The sequence below is a fragment of the Scyliorhinus torazame genome, chromosome 2 (genome assembly GCF_047496885.1).
Source record: "Scyliorhinus torazame isolate Kashiwa2021f chromosome 2, sScyTor2.1, whole genome shotgun sequence".
Taxonomy (NCBI): domain Eukaryota; kingdom Metazoa; phylum Chordata; class Chondrichthyes; order Carcharhiniformes; family Scyliorhinidae; genus Scyliorhinus; species Scyliorhinus torazame.
The window spans coordinates 219,945,033-219,963,065 of NC_092708.1; the positions used below are offsets into that span (position 1 = coordinate 219,945,033).

The window sequence follows — 18,033 nt, forward strand, 5'->3', positions numbered from 1 at the left end:
TCACGACCGGTGCTGAACATTGTGCACTCATCTGCGAAGATCCTCACGTCTGACCTTACGACAGAAGGGAGATCATTGATGAAGCAGCTGAAGATGGTTGAGCCGAGGACACTACCCTGAGGAGCTCCCGTAATGATGTCCTGGAGCTGAGATAATTGACCTCCAACCACCATAGCCATCTTCCTTTGTGCCAGTTATGACTCCAACCAGCAGAAAGTTTTCCCCCTGATTCCCATTGACTCCAGTTTAGCTAGGGCTACTTGATGCCATACTCGATCAAATGCTGCCTTGATGTTAAGGACAGTCATTCTCACTTCACCTCTGGCATTCAGCTCTTTCATCCATGTTTGAACCAAGGTTGTAATTAGCTGAGTGACCATGGCGGAACCCAAACTGAGCGTGCTTGAGCAGGTTATTGCCGAATAAGTGCCGCTTTATAGGGCAGTTGATGACTACTTCCATCACTTTGCTGATGATGGAGTAGACAGATAGGGCAGTAATTGGCAGGGTTGGATTTGTCCTGTTTCTTGCATACAGCACACTGGGCAATTTTCCACATTGCCAGGTAGATGCCTGAGTTATAGCTGTACTGGGACAGCTTGGCTAGGGGTGTGGCAAGCTCTGGAGCACAAGTCTTCAGTACTATTGCCGGAATATTGTCAGGGCCCATAGCCTTTGCAGTGTCCAGTGCCTTCAGCCGTTTCTTGATATCATGTGGAGTGAATCATATTGGCTGAAGATTGACACCTGTGATGCTGGGGACAAATACTTTAGTCTGGTTCTGCCAGGTGCAAAAATCCTATTATTATTAATATTCTGAGAGCGTGGAGGATGGTTCATCAACTAAAAGGGAGATCTAAACTGACTTCCGCTCTCTTCCCCCATCTAGGGCTGCCTGGAATTCCTTCCATGTGTAATGGTTCATGGATTCGATACTTGGAAAGGCAAGCTGGGAGATATGTTCAGTTGTGCTTCCTTTGAACAACTATGCCAACAATTTAACATCCCAACTCACGGCGCCGAGGTCCCAGGATCGATCCCGGCTCTGGGTCACTGTCTGTGTGGAGTTTGCACATTCTCCCTGTGTTTGTGTGGTTTCGCCCCCACAACCCAAAAGATGTGCAGGGTAGGTGGATTGGTCACACTAAATTGCCCCTTAATTGGAAAAAACGAATTGGGTACTCTTAAATTTATTTTTTTTAATTGAACATTCCGAGACTCCATTTTTAAGTCTTTCCAACTTAGTGAGTTCACACTTCACAAGACAACTTTGCATCTTGACTCTTATCTCCCCGATGGAAAAAGAATCCGGATTTTTGCAGAGCCTAGAGAATTAATTAGCAAATTTCAGGATATCTTGTTCTAGATCCTGTGTTACAATGCTGTCTTGGGAAAAAGGCTTGGCAACCAATGTTGACGAGTAGACATGGGGTAGTATATAGGATTATGCCAATAAAATGTTGGTATGTAATAGGATGAAGGAGACTCAGTTCAAGATACTGTACCATTTGCATATCACGCTGACTTTAAGACACAGGTTTGATCCTGCTATATCCCTGATGTGCCTTAAGTGCCTGGTAGTCGAGGGTGATTTTATACACTGCATATTGGTCAAGATTCAATCCTATTGAATTGAAGTAGTTGAGGAGCTTGAAAAGATATTTGACAGGGCCTTAGGATTTGATCCTTTTTTTCTAACTCTGGGTCTTCCAGATAGAATTATTAACGTTAATGAAAAAAGCTGCAAGACATCCTAACTTTGCAGTTCGGAAAAATGCCTTTTGCTCCTGGGTCGGCGACAAGAATCTTTCAATTCAAAACTGCCATAAAATAGTCATGGAATCTATCCCGATGGAATTCCTGATGTCTGTGATCTATTCTAAGGTTGATTCATTCCACAAAGTGAGGCCTCGGATCTCAAATTTAGACTCCACTTGGTCTGACCTGCCCCTGCAAGGTTTCCCATCGGTCATATTGCAAGTCGTGATCTCGTGTGCATCTTTATGTTATCCTATCATGTTTATTTGGTTTATCCTCTCCCACCCACCACCCCCATTTTCTGACTGATTTGATCTATAGAGGCACTAGTTCTTAAGGACTGTTATTCTGAATTTATCCTGTCTTTCTCTGTTCTTATATTTGCAAAAATATTTGTTTTGTACTGTACCAGTTGTGTTTTGAAAATTCGTTGTATTTTCTGTAAAAAAAATTATAATCTAATTTTTTTAATATTTTAAATTTGGCACATTGTTGCATTCTCCTCTTCAGGTTGTCATCGTCATACAGAACACTGGTGTCCATGGAGATAAGGAATAAAATCAGGCCTATTAAAAATGGCTTCAAGTGGGCTGACTGACTCCACTTTGTACATAACCAGTAATTCAAGCTGTAATTTCATGGTTAATTATCAAGACATTTCAAGAATACTACTAGTTAGGATACTAGGGCATTACATATAATACAATAATGTATTGATAGTAATATCATTGATAATGAAGGCAATTATTAATATGAGTAACTCATGAAAACTGGGTCAACAACTATCAATCTCAGCAGGTCTGAGATTGTCCAGTATTTTCTGTTTTTGTTTCAGATTCCAGCAATAATTTGCTTTTCTCAATAAGTAGTAGATTCAAAGTTCCTCCACTTCTGCTGTGTCTCCTCTGAATCCCTGTTCTATGTGCAATTTCCCCTCTTCCCAGGGTTTTCCCCCTTTGTTCTGCCCCGGGATTCCCGTCTTCTGCTCACAATGAGATGCCTGGTTCTTAGAATTTATTGCACAACAGCTGCTGGTGCAAAACCTGAGCAAAGAAAAACCTCAACTACCTGCAATGCAACCATTATCAGGTCAATATAAAAACATTTACAGCTGACACATGATCAAGTGTCCTGATTTGAAGAGAGAAATTAATATTTTCTGACAGATAAAACTGAGAGAGACAGAGACGTTTTTTGATAAACTCCCCTCCATTACAGATCTGGGAGTTTAACATGGAGCAGTGAGTGAAAGGAACAATTTTCCCCAAGCGTCAAAAGGAACCGAACAGTAGCGTGAAAATTAAAGCACAACACCATTTTTTTGACATTTTATATATCATTTTTTGAAGTACACTGTACAAAGTTAATAATTGGAGAGTCGCATGTGGAGATGGAATATGGATGATACAGCTACAGATTGACCACAGACTTTATTGGATGGTAACTGCCACGTGCACTTTCCAACCACATCAAACATCATGGACAAACTAAACAGTCTTGTCCATTAGGTTTGCCACCGCAAACTTCCAAGGTTTTTCCTGTTCTTCCTCATTTTGTTGTTTGAAATACTGTCCATTGGATACATGTAAAAAAAACCAAGCGGTTCATGTACAGGTTGAAAGTAGACTCCCTGTGTTGGTCAGGAATCCATAAGTTCCAGGATCTGATGTTTTGGCCCTGCCAGGTGTTCAGCCATTTAGAACCATATGCACCAATTCTGGGAAACAAATTACAAATAATATGAGCAATGTGTACAATTTTGGGATGTGGGAGAAATGTAATGAAATACAAAACAATTACTGAACCTGCCACTCAGATTTGGTTCTAAAAGCACTGATTTTGTATGGACCACCTTAAACATACCTCCTTCTAACACTAGTGTACAATGGTTGTAGTGTGCACTGCAGTGGCCTCTATCAGTCTGAAGGACAAGGCAATCACCATCCCTTCAAAGTCACTGGGTCAGAATCCCAGAAATCCCTAACTTCAGCATTGTGGGACGAGACAGATTATGGCAGCTCAAGCAAGTGGCTCACCGTCGTCTTCTTAATTAATTACAATTAGGGATGGGTAATAAATGCAGCCCTTACCAGTGTTATCCTTATCCTGAACACAAAGAAGAAAATTTCACGCAGACCCGATTTTTTGACCTTGCTCAAAGACAGTACAGCATGGGAACATGCCCTCCAAGCCTGCACCAATCCTGGGGCGGGATTCTCTGATCCCCCGTCGGTTCGGAGAATCGCCGGGGAGCGGCGTGAATCCCGCGGCCGCTGGCCGCCGAATTCCCCGGCACCGGAGATTCGGCGGGGGCGGGAATCACGCCACACCGGTCGGCGGTCCCCCCCCACCCCGGTGATTCTCCGGCCCGCAATGGGCCGAAGTCCCGCTGCTGTAATGCCGGTCCCACCGCCGTGAATTAAACCACCTCCCTTACCGGCAGCCGCTGATGCTCCCGCGCATGCGCGGACTTCCCCCGGCCGGCGGAGTCCCTTCAGCCCTGGCTCGCGTGTCGCCAAAGGCCTTCCACGCCAGCCGGCGGGACGGCAACCACTCCGGAGCGGGCCTAGCCCCTAAAGGTGAGGGCTTGGCCATTAAAGGTGCGGAGAAATACGCATCTTTGGGGCGGCCTGACGCCGGAGTGGTTCACGCCACTCCATCCCACCGGGAGCCCCCCCGCCTCGCCGGGTCGGGGAGAATCCCGCCCCTGATGCCTGTCTAAACTAAAACCTTCCGAAGTCCGTACCCCTCTATTTATTTTCAATTTTAACTGTTTCAGAGGCAAATATCCCAGTTACAATAAAGATTGATACTTTTGACTTCCAGTGGCGGCCATGGAGGAGTAGGTCACATATTTGATAGCTCCCGCCTGTGACGGACTTTTGGAACTTTTCCCCTCGGTTTTTCCCGGATTTTATGGGATAAATCGGAAGAGTGAGACAGTGAGGAGAAATACCCCTCCGGTGTATGGAGAATTGGACCAGAAGTGGCCGTGTGAAAAGACAAAGACCTATAAGGAAGATGCGAGCAGAGCCGGCAACGCGGGAAAGCATGGCGGAGAGCAAGGGCAGTGTGTACAGGGCAGCTTGTGGAGTTTTTTGAAGATTGCTTCGCCAAGCTGAAGAAGGACACGCTGGACCCGATTAAGGCTTCGATTGATCAAGTTATGCAGAATCAAGAGACCCACGGGAGAGCGATCCAGGTGGAGAAAAAGGTGTCCGAGCATAAGGAGTACATAACCGTGCTGGAGATGATGACCGACCGCCAGAAAAGAATGCAGGAGAAGCTGGAGGACCAGGAAAACAGATCCAGGAGGCAGAATCTTAGAGTTGTCAGCCTCCCTGAAGACTGTGAGGGATCGGATGCGAGGACTTGTGTGACGGACATGTTGGAGAAGTTGATGGGGGCTGAGGCATTCCCTCGGCCCCTGGAAGTGGATAGAGCGCACAGAGCCCTCGCAAAAAAGCCCTGAGCGAACGAGCCACCGAGGGCGATGGTGGTACGCTTTCACCGATTCCTGGACAAGGAGCACGTTCTGCGGTGGGCCAAGAAGGAACGGAACAGCAAGTGGGAGAATTGTGAGCTGCGCATTTATCAGGACCTGGACGCGGGTTTGGCCAAGAGGCGAGCTGGATTTAATCGTGCCAAAACGGCCCTCTTTAAGAAGGGGGTGAAGTTTGGGATGCTGTACCCAGCCCGTCTGTGGGTCACATGAGGAACGGAACTTCTGCTTCGAAACACCAGACAAAGTATGGACTTTTATTAAAGAATGAGGCTGGAGGCGAATTAAAAGACATTGAAGCCTTGGAGAAGTACTGTGGTGGCGATTTGTTGTGCTGGGCTGTTTAAGTATAAGTAGTGTTATATGTAATAAGGGGCTGTTTGAATGGCTAAAGGTAACTTTGTCTTGCAAGGAGCTGGTTAGAGGGGGATGGTCTTTGGGGTTGGTTCTGTTTGTGGGTTTTGTTTCTAAAGTGGCTGTTTCTTCACTTTTTTTTTCTGATGTTTGTTTACTGTGGAATGTAATGCTTTTAATATGTTTGTCCAAGTGGGGGGGGGGAAAGAGAGAGAACAATGGGGAGACAGACTGCTTGGTGCCAGGGCGGGCGCTATCAAGTCAGCATGGGTCAGCTGACTCTCGGAAGCACAGAGGGAGGCGAGCAGGTGTTAAGCTGGAGCTTGACTTGGGGGGTTGGGTTTCTCGTGTTGTTGCTGGGGGGGGGGGGGGGGGGGGGGGGGGAGCTGCTTTGCTGACAGGGGAGGAACTGTTAGGGGACAAATGGGAGTTCCGGAACGCCAAATGCCCGAGGGGGGAGCTAGAGGCTGGCCTAAAAAGGGTGATGGCTAGTCTGCGGAGGGGGGACGACGACGCGCAGTAAGCCCCCCCCCACCCCCCACCAGGCTGATTACATGGAACGTCAGAGGGCTAAATGGGCCGGTCAAGAGGGCTCGCATGTTTGCGCATTTGAAGGGGCTGAAGGCAGACGTGGCAATGCTACAAGAGACACAACTAAAGGTTACAGACCAGACGAGATTAAGAAAGGGGTGGGTTAGCCAAGTATTCTATTCAGGACTGGACTCAAAGACCAGGGGAGTAGCGATCTTGATCAATAAACGAGTGGCATTGGAGGCAGGGAGAATCGTGTCAGACAAGGGGGTAGGTACATAATGGTGAGTGGGAAGCTGGAGGGGGTGCGGGTGGAACTCGTGAACATATATGCTCCGAATTGGGACCATGTGGAATTTATGAGACGGGTGTTAGGTAAGATCCCAGACTTAGAGTCACATTACCTCATTGTGGGAGGAGATTTTAACACAGCCATTGATCCGGATTTGATCTGGTCAAAATCCAGGACAGGGAGGAGGCCGGCCACGGCAAAGGAATTGAAGAGATTTATGGAACAGATGGGGGGAGTAGACCCATGGAGGTTTGCACGGCCAAGGGCGAAGGAGTTTTCCTTTTTCTCCCATGTCCACGAGGTATACTCTCGCATCGACATTTTTGTTCTGAGCAGGGCGCTAATACCGGGGGTGGTGGATACTGAGTATTCGGCTATTGCAGTGTCGGATCATGCCCTGCATTGGGTGGATCTACGGGTTAGGGAGAGAGGACAACGCCCGCTGTGGAGACTGGATGTGGGGTTGCTAGCGGATGAAGCGATGTGTGGGTGGGTTAACAAGTCCATCCAGAACTACCTGGAAACAAATGATATGAGGGAGGTCTCTGCAGCGACGGTTTGGGAAGCTCTGAAGGCAGTGGTCAGAGGGGAATTAATCTCGATAAGGGCCCACAGAGTAAAGGCGGAACGGGCTGAGGGGGACAGGTTAGTGGAGGAGATACTCCAGGTGGACAGGAGATACTCGGAAGCCCCGGACGCGGGGCTACTGAGGGAGCGGCGGAGGTTACAGGCGGAGTTTGGGCTGTTGACCACAGGGAAAGCAGTAAAACAGTTGAGGATGGCAAGGGGGGCGATTTATGAGTACGGGGAAAAGGAAGCAGAATGTTGGTGCACCAGCTCAGGAAAAGGGAGGAGGCCAGGGAGATAGGGAAAGTAAAGAGTCGAGGCAGAAATACTGTCCTGGACCCAGTGGGAGTGAATGAGGTGCTCAAGGACTTCTATAGTTACAATTCAAGGTTTTACACAGGGCGCATATGACCGGGGCAAGGCTCAGTAAATTTTTCGGGATAGAGGATAGGTGTGGGAGATGCTCGAGAAGCCCAGCAAACCACACCCACATGTTTTGATCATGTCCAGCACTGCAGGGGTTCTGGGTGGGGGTGGCAAAGGTGCTTTCGAAGGTGGTGGGGGTCCGGGTCGAGCCAGGCTGGGGGTTGGCTATATTCGGGGTTGCAGAAGAGCCGGGAGTGCAGGACGCGAAAGAGGCTGATGTCTTGGCCTTTGCGTCCCTAGTAGCCCAGCGAAGGATATTGCTTATGTGGAAGGAAGCCAAACCCCCGGGCGTGGAGACCTGGATAAACGACATGGCAGGGTTTATAAAACTAGAACGGATAAAGTTCGCACTAAGGGGTTCGGCTCAAGGGTTCACCAGGCGGTGGCAACCGTTCATTGACGACCTCGCAGAACGATGAAGGAAATGGGCAGCAACCCGGGGGGGGGGGGGGGGCTCGGGCGGGTCCTCAGGGGTGTTTTTGTATAAATATTTGCATTAGGCTATGTATATCGGATTGTTTGATTTTATCTTTGGAGAGTTATTATTTTTGTTATGGCAGTTGCCATTTAGTTTATATATTATTTATTTGTTTGTTAAAACGGCCACTGTTATTTATATTGTTTTATTGTTGTAAAAAGGAAAACCTTTGTATTGTTTTGTTTGGCCGAAAAATTTGAATAAAATATATATTTTTTTAAAAAAGGACTTCCATAGTAAATTGTATGAGTCGGAACCCCCGGCTGGGGTGGAGGGGATGAGGCAGTTTTTGTTTCAGTTGAGGTTTGAGGGTAGATGAGGATCTGGTGGAAGGGCTGGGAGCCCCAATTGAGATTGAGGAAATAATCGAGGGGCTGGTGGGTATGCAGTCGGGCAAGGCCCCGGAGCCTGACGGCTACCCGGTAGAATTCTATAAGGCGTTTTCAGAGATATTGAGCCCACTGCTGGTGAGGACATTTAATGAAGCAAGAGAGAAGGGAGTCCTTCCTCCAACAATGTCGCAGGCCTCAATTTCATTGATCCTGAAACGGGAGAAGGATCCGGAGAAATGCAGGTAATACAGGCCAATTTCTCTACTGAATGTGGACGCCAAACTGCTGGCTAAGATACTGGCCACAAGAATAGAGGACTGTGTCCCGGGGGTGATAGGGGAAGACCAGACAGGATTTGTAAAGGGCAGACAACTCAAGGCCGATGTTCGAAGGCTTTTAAATGTTATTATGATACCCTCAGAAGGAGAGGAGGTGTAGGTGGTGGTAGCAATGGATGCACAGAAGGCTTTTGATCAGGTGGAGTGGAATTACCTGTGGGAGGCACTGGGAAGGTTTGGGTTTGGTGAGGGCTTTATTGACTGGGTGCGATTGCTCTATCAGGCACCAGTAGCGAGTGTGCGGACGAACTGGCTGAGGTTGGGGTATTTTAAACTACACCGAGGGACGAGGCAAGGATGCCCCCTCTCCTCGTTACTGTTTGCTCTGGCCATAGAGCCATTGGCCATGGCGTTAAGAACCTCTAGGAACTGGAAAGGGCTGGTTTGGGGGATTGGGGGGGGGGGGGGGGGGGGGGAGCACCGGGCCTCACTTTACACAAATGACCTGCTCTTGTATATTTCAGACCCATTGGAGGGGATGGGGGAAGTAATGCAAACCCTGGGGGAATTTGGCAATTTTTCGGAGTATAAATTGAACATGGGGAAAAGGGGATGGCTAGTCGACGAGGGGGGGGGGGGGGTAAATGGCCCCCCAATTCGGCTGATCACCCGGAATGTGAGAGGTTTAAATGGGCCGATTAAGAGGGCAAGGGTGTTTGCGCACTGAAAGAGACTGAAGGCGGACGTGGTTATGCTCCAGGAGACGCACCTGAAGTTGGCGGATCAGGTTAGATTAAGGAAAGGATGGGTGGGACAGGTGTTCCACTCAGGGTTGGACGCGAAAAACAGAGGGGTGGCAATACTGGTGGGGAAACGTGTATCGTTCGAAGCTAAGACCATAGTGGTGGATAGTGGGGGCAGATATGTGATGGCGAGTGGCAGATTGCAGGGTGAGGCGGTTGTGCTGGTGAACGTATATGCCCCGAACTGGGATGATGCGGGATTCATGAAGCGAATGCTGGGACGTATCCCGGACCTGGAAGTGGGAAACTTGTTAATGGGGGGGGGGGGGGGGGGGGGGGGACACTTCAACACAGTGCTGGACCGGTCCAGATCCAGGACCGGGAGAAGGCCGGCAGCGGCCAAGGTGCTTAAGGGATTTATGGAACAAATGGGGGGAGTAGATCCGTGGAGATTCGCCAGACCGATGGGTAAAGAGTTTTCCTTTTTCTCCCATGTCCATAAAGGTATACTCCCGGATAGACTTTTTTGTTTTGGGACGGGCACTGATCCCGAAGGTGGCAGGAACGGAGTACTCGGCTATAGCCGTGTCAGATCACGCCCCGCATTGGGTGGATCTGGAACTGGGAGAGGAAAGGGAGCAGCGCCCACTCTGGCGATTGGACATGGGACTACTGGCGGACGAGGGGGTATGCGGAAGGGTGAGGGGATGTATCGAAAGATACCTGGAGGTCAATGACGATGGGGAGGTCCAGGTGGGGGTAGAAGGGGAAGCGCTGAAGGCAGTGGTTAGAGGAGAGCTGATTTCCATCAGAGCCCACAAGGGGAAACAAGAGGGTAAAGAAAGAGAGAGATTAGTGGGGGAAATTTTGAGGGTGGATAGGAAGTATGCGGAGGCCCCAGATGAAGGGCTATATCGGGAAAGACGAAGATTACAGATGGAGTTTGACCTGCTGACCACGGGAGAGGCAGAGACACAGTGGAGGAAGGCACAGGGGATACAGTATGAATATGGGGAAAAGGCGAGCCGGATGCTGGCCCAACAACTTCGGAAGAGGGGAGCGGTGAGAGAGATCGGAGGAGTTAGGGACGAAACGGGAAAGATGGAGCAGAGAGTAGGGAAAGTGAACGAGGTGTTCAAGACATTTTATGAGAGGCTGTACAAGTCCCAACCCCCGGAGGGGAAAGAAGGAATGATACACTTTTCGGATCAGCTAGAGTTCCCGAGGGTGGAGGGGCAGGTCTGGGGGCGCAGATTGAGGTGGATGAGGTGATCAAAGGAATAGGGAACATGCAAGCAGGGAAGGCCCCGGGACCAGACGGGTTCCTGGTGGAATTTTATTGGAAGTATATGGACCTGCTGGCCCCACTCTTGGCGAGAACCTTTAATGAGGCTAAGGAAAGGGGGATATTACCCCCGACAATGTCGGAAGCGATGATATCGCTAATTCTGAAACGAGACAAAGACCCGCTGCAGTGCGAGTCATTCAGGCCCATCTCCCTCCTAAACGTAGACGCCAAACTGCTGGCCAAAGTGATGGCGACAAGGATAGAGGATTGTGTCCCAGGGGTGATACATGACGACCAGACAGGGTTTGTAAAGGGGAGACAATTGAATGCCAATGTACGAAGGCTGCTGGGGGTGATGATGCCCCCCCCACCGGAGGGGGAGGCAGAGATAGTGGTGGCGATGGATGCAGAGAAGGCATTCGATAGGGTGGAGTGGGACTATCTGTGGGAGGTGCTGAAGAGATTTGGGTTCGGGGAGGGGTTCATTAGATGGGTTAGACTCTTGTACGGGGCCCCGGTGGCAAGCGTCGTTACAAACAGGCAAAGATCGGGATACTTTCGATTACATAGGGGTACAAGATAAGGGTGCCCCCTGTCCCCGTTACTGTTCGCGTTGGCAATTGAACCATTGGCCATAGCGCTGAGGGACTCTAAGAGGTGGAGCGGGGTGCTTAGAGGGGGAGAGGAACATAGAGTGTCATTATATGCAGATGACTTACTGCTATATGTGGCGGACCCGGTAGAGGGGATGCCAGAGGTAATGCAGATACTCAGTGAGTTTGGAGAGTTCTCGGGATACAAATTAAATATGGGAAAGAGTGAGCTTTTTGTGATGCACCCCGGGGAACAGGGCAGGGGGATAGATGCTCTGCCGCTGAGGAGAGTGGCAAGGAACTTTCGATACCTGGGGATTCAGGTGGCCAGGAACTGGGGAACCCTACATAAACTTAACCTGACGCGACTGGTAGAGCAGATGGAAGAGGACTTTAAGAGGTGGGATATGGTGCCCCTGTCATTAGCGGGCAGAGTACAGGCAGTTAAAATGGTGGTCCTCCCGGGGTTTCTTTTCGTGTTTCAGTGCCTCCCCATCCTGATTACAAAGGCTTTTTTCAAAAAAATAGACAGGAGTATTATGGGCTTTGTGTGGGCGGGAAAGACCCCGAGGGTAAAGAGGGGGTTCCTGCAGCGCAGTAGGAACAGAGGGGGATTGGCACTGCCGAGTCTGAGTGACTCCTATTGGGCCGCTAATGTGTCGATGGTCTAAGTGGATGAGGGAAGAAGAAGGTGCGGCATGGAAAAAGTTGGAGATGGCGTCAAGTAAGGGAACGAGTCTCAAAGCGCTGGTGACGGCGCCGCTGCCGTTCTCCCCGAAAAGGTACACCACAAACCCAGTGGTGGTGGCGACCTTGAAGATCTGGGGGCAGTGGAGATGACACAGGGGAGTGACGGGTGCCTCGGTGTGGTCCCCGATAAGGAATAACCACAGGTTCGTCCCGGGGAGGATAGATTGGGGATTTCAATGTTGGCAGCGAGCAGGAATTAGGAAGCTGAAGGACCTGTTTGTAGACGGGACGTTTGCGAGTCTGGGAGCATTGGAAGAAAAATATAAGTTGCCACCAGGGAATGCTTTCCGATACATGCAAGTGAGGGCATTTACGAGGCAACAGGTGAGGGAATTTCCGCAGCTCCCGACGCAAGGGATCCAGGATAGAGTGATTTCGGGGGCATGGGTTGGAGAAGGTAAAGTGTCCGAAATATACAGGGAGATGAGAGACGAGGGGGAGGCGATGGTAGAGGAGCTGAAGGGAAAATGGGAAGAGGAGCTGGGGGAAGAAATAGAGGAGGGGCTGTGGGCAGATGCCCCAAGTAGGGTAAATTCTTCGTCCTCGTGTGCCAGGCTTAGCCTGATTCAATTTAAGGTTCTACACAGAGCGCATATGACGGGAGCAAGACTGAGCAGGTTTTCCGGGGTGGAGGATAGGTGTGGAAGGTGCTCAGGAAGCCCGGCGAACCACACTCATGTTCTGGTCGTGTCCGACACTGCATGAGTTCTGGGAGGGTGTGGCAAGAGTGATTTCAAAGGTGGTGGGGGTCCGGGTCAAACCAGGCTGGGGGTTAGCTATATTTGGGGTTGCAGAAGAACCGAGAGTACAGGAGGCGAAAGAGGCCGACATCTTGGCCTTTGCGTCCCTAGTAGCCCAATGAAGGATTCTACTTATGTGGAAGGAAGCGAAGCCCCCGGGCGTGGAGGCCGGGATAAACGACATGGCAGGGTTCATAAGACTGGAACGAATAAAATATGCGTTAAGAGGATCGGCTCAGGGGTTCACCAGGCGGTGGCAACCGTTCCTTGACTATCTCGCGGAACGATAATGGAAAAACAGAAAAGACAGCAGCTGGTTGGGGGGGGGGGGAAGTATTATCCCGTGTTTTTGTTTTTTTGCCAGTTGTTGATATTTGCTTTTTGGTTTATCTCTTTTTTCCATTTGTTGTTAGTTTAATATATTATTTAAATAACGTTTAATGTATATTCCTTTATTAAGTTGTAAAAACGGAAAATTTAAGTTTGAAAAATTTCAATAATATATATATATTTTTTTAAAAAGAGGGTCAATGGCTGGTTTCACCCGGAGGTGGCAGCCGTTCGTCGACTTTCTCAGGGAATAAAATTTTCAAATATCTTAATAAAAATATATTTTTTAAAAGACTGATACTTTTTATTCAGTCCAAACATTAGATGAGGGGAGGGGACATTTTTAAAAAACTGCTACAATTGTGATATGGCCCCCCCCGCCCCCGTTCATGCAGGAGCATAAAACAGCCCCATTGTTCATTATAGTGCTGCAAATTCCTGCCTCAAGATCAGCCTGAAAACTGTTGTGCTCCTTATTTCTTCTACTTTGGTCTCTGTACACCCTTATTCTAAAACAGTTAAAATCGGGGTACCTGTTTGCTCAAACAAAACTCACTGGTTATTAATCGTTACAAATTAACCAGAAATAAATAACGAATGGTTGAGAGTTAGATTTGCTATTGGTGAGCAAGTGACACACAATTAAAAGGATCCATTACAACTGACAAATAAGGAATTCTAGAAAAATAGAACAGACTTTCACATGCAGGAAGACAATTGAAAGAAGCATGCAAATGCGTACCATGGGGATCCATTTTAAACAGACATGATGTGTTTGACAAAAGCTGTCAAAAGGGAATAAAAATAAATTAATAAAACAGAGAAGTAAAATATCAAAATCATTTACACAAAGTGCAAAAGAAAATACTGAAAAATTATGGGAAATGCCCGAGCTTGTTCAAACACCTACCCTCATAGTTGATGCAGCCATTGGCATCTTCTTGACCTGTCAGCAGTTGTTCCACCTGATCCTCTGTCAACTTCTCACCTGGTGTAAAGAGCAAAAGGTTGTAGTACCGATGTTTAAAAATACACAATCAAGAGAGAGGGGTGAAGGAAATGAATGATTTTTTGGAGGGGCGATTGGTTCGCAAGCTTGGAGGATTAAGAGGGAAGTTGAGTTTCTGCAGATGCGGGACTTTGCTAGAAAGGTTTTTCCAATGTTTCCGATACCGCCTGCCTCCTCTTTGTTGGAGGAGGTGCTGTCTGCAATGGGGTTGGAGGATGGGATTGTCTCGACGATTCATTGGAAGATTTTGGAAGAGGATAAGGTGTCTGTGGAGGAGGTTAAGGCCAAGTGAGAGGAGTTGGGGATGGCGATGGTGGAGGGACTGGGTGGGAGGTGCTGCAGAAGGTGAATGCTCAACCTCGTGCACGAGGCTGGGGTTGATACAGTTGAAGGTGATGCGCAGGGTGCATTTGACAAAGTCAAGGATGAGCAGGCTGTTTGAGGGGGTAGAGGATACTTGCAAATGGTGTGGGAGGGGCCCAGCTGATCATGTGCACATGTTCTCAGATACTTCCCCCAACTCCCCAAACACTGCTTCAGCAGGCTCTGGCACTACGCCCACACAGTTTGATACTCAATTAGATGGATTTATGATTTAGTTTCATTCCCTCTTCTGTTCCTTCTTATTGTTATCGTATTGTTTCTGATAACTCCTGGTCTTTGTTGCCTGCCTATCTTTGCACTCTGTTCAATGTTTAGTTTCTCAATTTCTCACCCCATCTCTCACATCCAACCCTCTCCATGAGACATTAACAGAGGTTCTGTATGCCTGCTCAGTTGGGTATTAATGATTCCGTACCACTAGTTCCCGCTTGGGTCACTGTCTGTGCAGAGCCTGCACGTTCTCCCAGTGTCTGCGTGGGTTTCCTTCCACAAGTCCCAAAAGACGTGCTGTTAGGCAATTTGGACATTCTGAATTCTCCCTCCGTGTACCCGAACAGGTACCAGAATGTGGCGACTAGGGGCCTTTCTTTTTTTTTTAAATTAAATTCGAGTACCCAATTAATTTTTTTCCAATTAAGGGGCAATTTAACGTGGCCAGTCCACCTACCCTACACATCTTTAGATCGTGGGGGCGAAACCCACGCAAACACGGGGAGAATGTGCAAACTCCACACAGACAGTGACCCAGGGCCGGGATCGAAACTGGGACATCGGCGCCGTGAGGCAGCAGGGCTAACCACTCCGCCACCGTGCTGCCCTGGCTGGGGGCTTTTCTACGGTAACTTAATTGCAGTGTTAATGTAAGCCTACTTGCGACAATAAAGATTATTATTATTAATTCCAGGATTCCTGTAACCTTGCCAATGTTCCTCCCTAAATATCACCTGTTATATCACCCGGTCAAATATCACAAGTTCCCTGCCAATTTATCTCCTTCCTATTTGTGGAACATTGTTGTGTGCAAATTGGGCATATTTGTCCAACAGTGACCACATTTCAAAAGTAATTCCTTGCCTGTGAAGCTTTAGGCTATTCTGGAGTTTTATAAAGAACTGTCATTTTGTTTCCTAACAAAAAGGGAAAAAAAGATCAAGTTCCCCCCATCCCATTCCCATACATGGAAAGCCAGTTACACCCTAACTTTATGAACATTTAGCTTAACACAAAATGCGCTGGTTGCATCGCGTTCAAATGATGACAGCAAACACAGGGAATAGAATCTCATTAAGAAAAAATAATCTTTCTGGACCTTCAAATTTTATTTTGCCAATAACAGCTTCCCATTTATGGTGGTTGATTTATGATTGTGCTTTGGTATTGTAGAACATGCACATGCCATACCCAGTGTAGCCAGAACGTGGCGAAGCTCAGCCCCCATCACGGTGCCGTTGCTTTCCTTGTCAAAGACACGCAGACCCTCAACAAAGTCTTCATAGGAACCCTGGTTCTTGTTGTTGGCCATGGTCTGGAGCATGGGCAGAAACTGGTCAAATTCAATGGCTTTGCCGGTCATTTCTAAAACAAAAGACAACAAAAGGTGCATGATACAGCTACTCCAGGCTCGGAAAATACCCTCAGAGAAAGTTTGTATAGAATCATAAAATGGAATAGCACAGATGGAGACCATTAAGCCAATGTGCCTGTGCTAGGGACCTACCCTCAGTGCTGGGGTTGTTCAGAATTTTTTTCACTTCAGCATTGGTTGGATTCTGCCCGAGAGCACGCATGACATCTGCAACCTGGCTGAGGGTAATCTTGGAATTACCAGTCCTGTCAAAGAGGAGGAAAGCCTCCTTGAAGTCTAAGGAGGAAGAGAACACAACAAATACACACAATACAGAATGGGTGAAAATTTGGAAAGAAGAAACTTACTAGGACAACATTAAAAGATCACACCTGGTCCCATTGCCACACGATCCAGATAGGAGGACTTAGTTTAAATATGCCACAGGAAGGAGAAATAAGCTCTGGAAGCCACTAGCAGGACTCACAGTGGATGTGTGACTTTAGGCAGTGCAAATCATTTAGTAATGTATTACTAAAACTGCTCACACTGATTTGCATATTCAAGCCAATGTTTTAGCCTTATAAGGACTTTTTTTTGAGTTTATCTCAATAATTTCTTCTCATGAAGTGCGGAGTGGGAGTGGTTAGCCTGGGAAAAATCCCAAGTAACTGTATCCAGATGTTTTACCGTGACTCTGTGACATAAACACAGCTATTTATGAGCAAATGCAGAGCACAGACTGGCTGAAACTAATTAACACCAGCTCACAGTTTCCGACTGCTAGTCTTCTCCCAGTTAATTGCAAGACAGCCTTTGTCTAATAATCCAACCTTCTTTGTGCTTATTTAGTATTTTTTTTAAAATCCCTTTTGTGTCAGGACCAATTAGCACATAAACCGCTAACCAGAGAAATTCACTTATTTCATTCCATTTATGCAAGGCAACTTTCAAGACTGTCAGTCGCCACGCTTATAGGATAAGTGACCCTGTGACTCAACATTTCCTCTGCTGATGTTTTCACTTTGGGCAGGTGCTCTGGTTTCACTGGACTCAGAACAAATTAAAGTTCCTCAGTAAAATGCTGGAGCTCACATAGCGACCAAGCGATCTGGTATCCATAGCGACCAAGGGAGCTAGTATCCAGAGTGACCAAAAGTATAAATGTGGGTGTGACCAAGGCAGCCAGTACATGGGCACTGTGCCAGCTAGGGGTCGTTGTGCCACCTGATCATTTCAAACATTTTCGAGCAACTTGGTTCCAATTTACTAATTTACGGTTTAGCATTGTCAGACTCTTAACCACTCAAGGGGGATTTACCGTCACAAATACAGCCAAGGATGGAGCAAAACTTCTGTCCCTTACTACCACCCCGCCCTCCCCCCCAGCAATTCTCCCTCCTAGTACAATCAGCTTTTGTATCTGTTTCAATAATTAACCAACAAAACGTATCAAATACAGTACCCAAACCCCCAGATGGGCAGGACCTTGTCCCCAGATAGGCAGGATGCCAACCACTGCAGCACTCAGACCCCAACCCCTGCAGCACCCACTTCCAACCCACAACACCCAGAACCACATCACCCACAACACCCAGACGCATCCGCAGCCCAGTACCCACACCCGCAGCCCCGTACCCACAGCCCAATACCCATACCCCAGAACCCACACCTGCAGCCCCATACCCACACCGGCAGCCCACACCCACAGCCCACTACCCACACCCCTGTACCCAAACCCACAGCCCCTGTACCCGCAGCCACATTTAGGCCTTTGCAGGTCTAATAAAGTGAGTGGGGTAGACATCCTGCAGGTCCTATTTCCCCCGAGTGGCCGAGCCCAGGGGAGCTGGATAGGAGTCGGAGTCGGAGTCCCCCCCCAACACCTCCCCCGTTACCGACATGGCATGTCCCGCAGAGGAGGATTAAACAACCGCTTCTCACCTTCCTGCTCCTCCGTACTGAACAGGATCTGAAAGAGATAACAAAAATACCCAAACGAAGATACATGAGGAGTGGTTGAGAAAGGTCCCTGCCTGCCTGTGACCGGGGAGGGGGCCGCACTGGGGAGGGGTGGGGTGGGGCAGGGCAGTGAGCTGGGCCTGAGACAAGCC

The 18,033-nt window shown here is 48.3% G+C and overlaps 1 protein-coding gene across 4 annotated transcripts in view; it reads right to left on the reverse strand.

Annotated features, from left to right (window-relative positions):
• Positions 1-3,169: 3,169 nt before the first annotated feature.
• The window catches only part of LOC140396054 (myosin light chain 3, skeletal muscle isoform-like), a 32,261-nt gene continuing 17,397 nt past the window's right edge, over positions 3,170-18,033 (reverse strand). For 2 of the 4 annotated variants that reach the window (XM_072484150.1, XM_072484165.1), the window contains exons 2-7: positions 17,864-17,891; positions 16,073-16,216; positions 15,757-15,930; positions 13,873-13,950; positions 13,705-13,747; positions 3,170-3,475 (exon numbers count right to left, since the gene is read on the reverse strand). In XM_072484150.1, the coding sequence (XP_072340251.1) occupies positions 13,719-13,747; positions 13,873-13,950; positions 15,757-15,930; positions 16,073-16,216; positions 17,864-17,891 (453 nt within the window). In that variant the 3' untranslated portion in view covers positions 3,170-3,475; positions 13,705-13,718. The remainder of the gene's footprint in view (positions 3,476-13,704; positions 13,748-13,872; positions 13,951-15,756; positions 15,931-16,072; positions 16,217-17,863; positions 17,892-18,033) is intronic. The other 2 variants (XM_072484156.1, XM_072484169.1) reach the window with 2 other exon arrangements.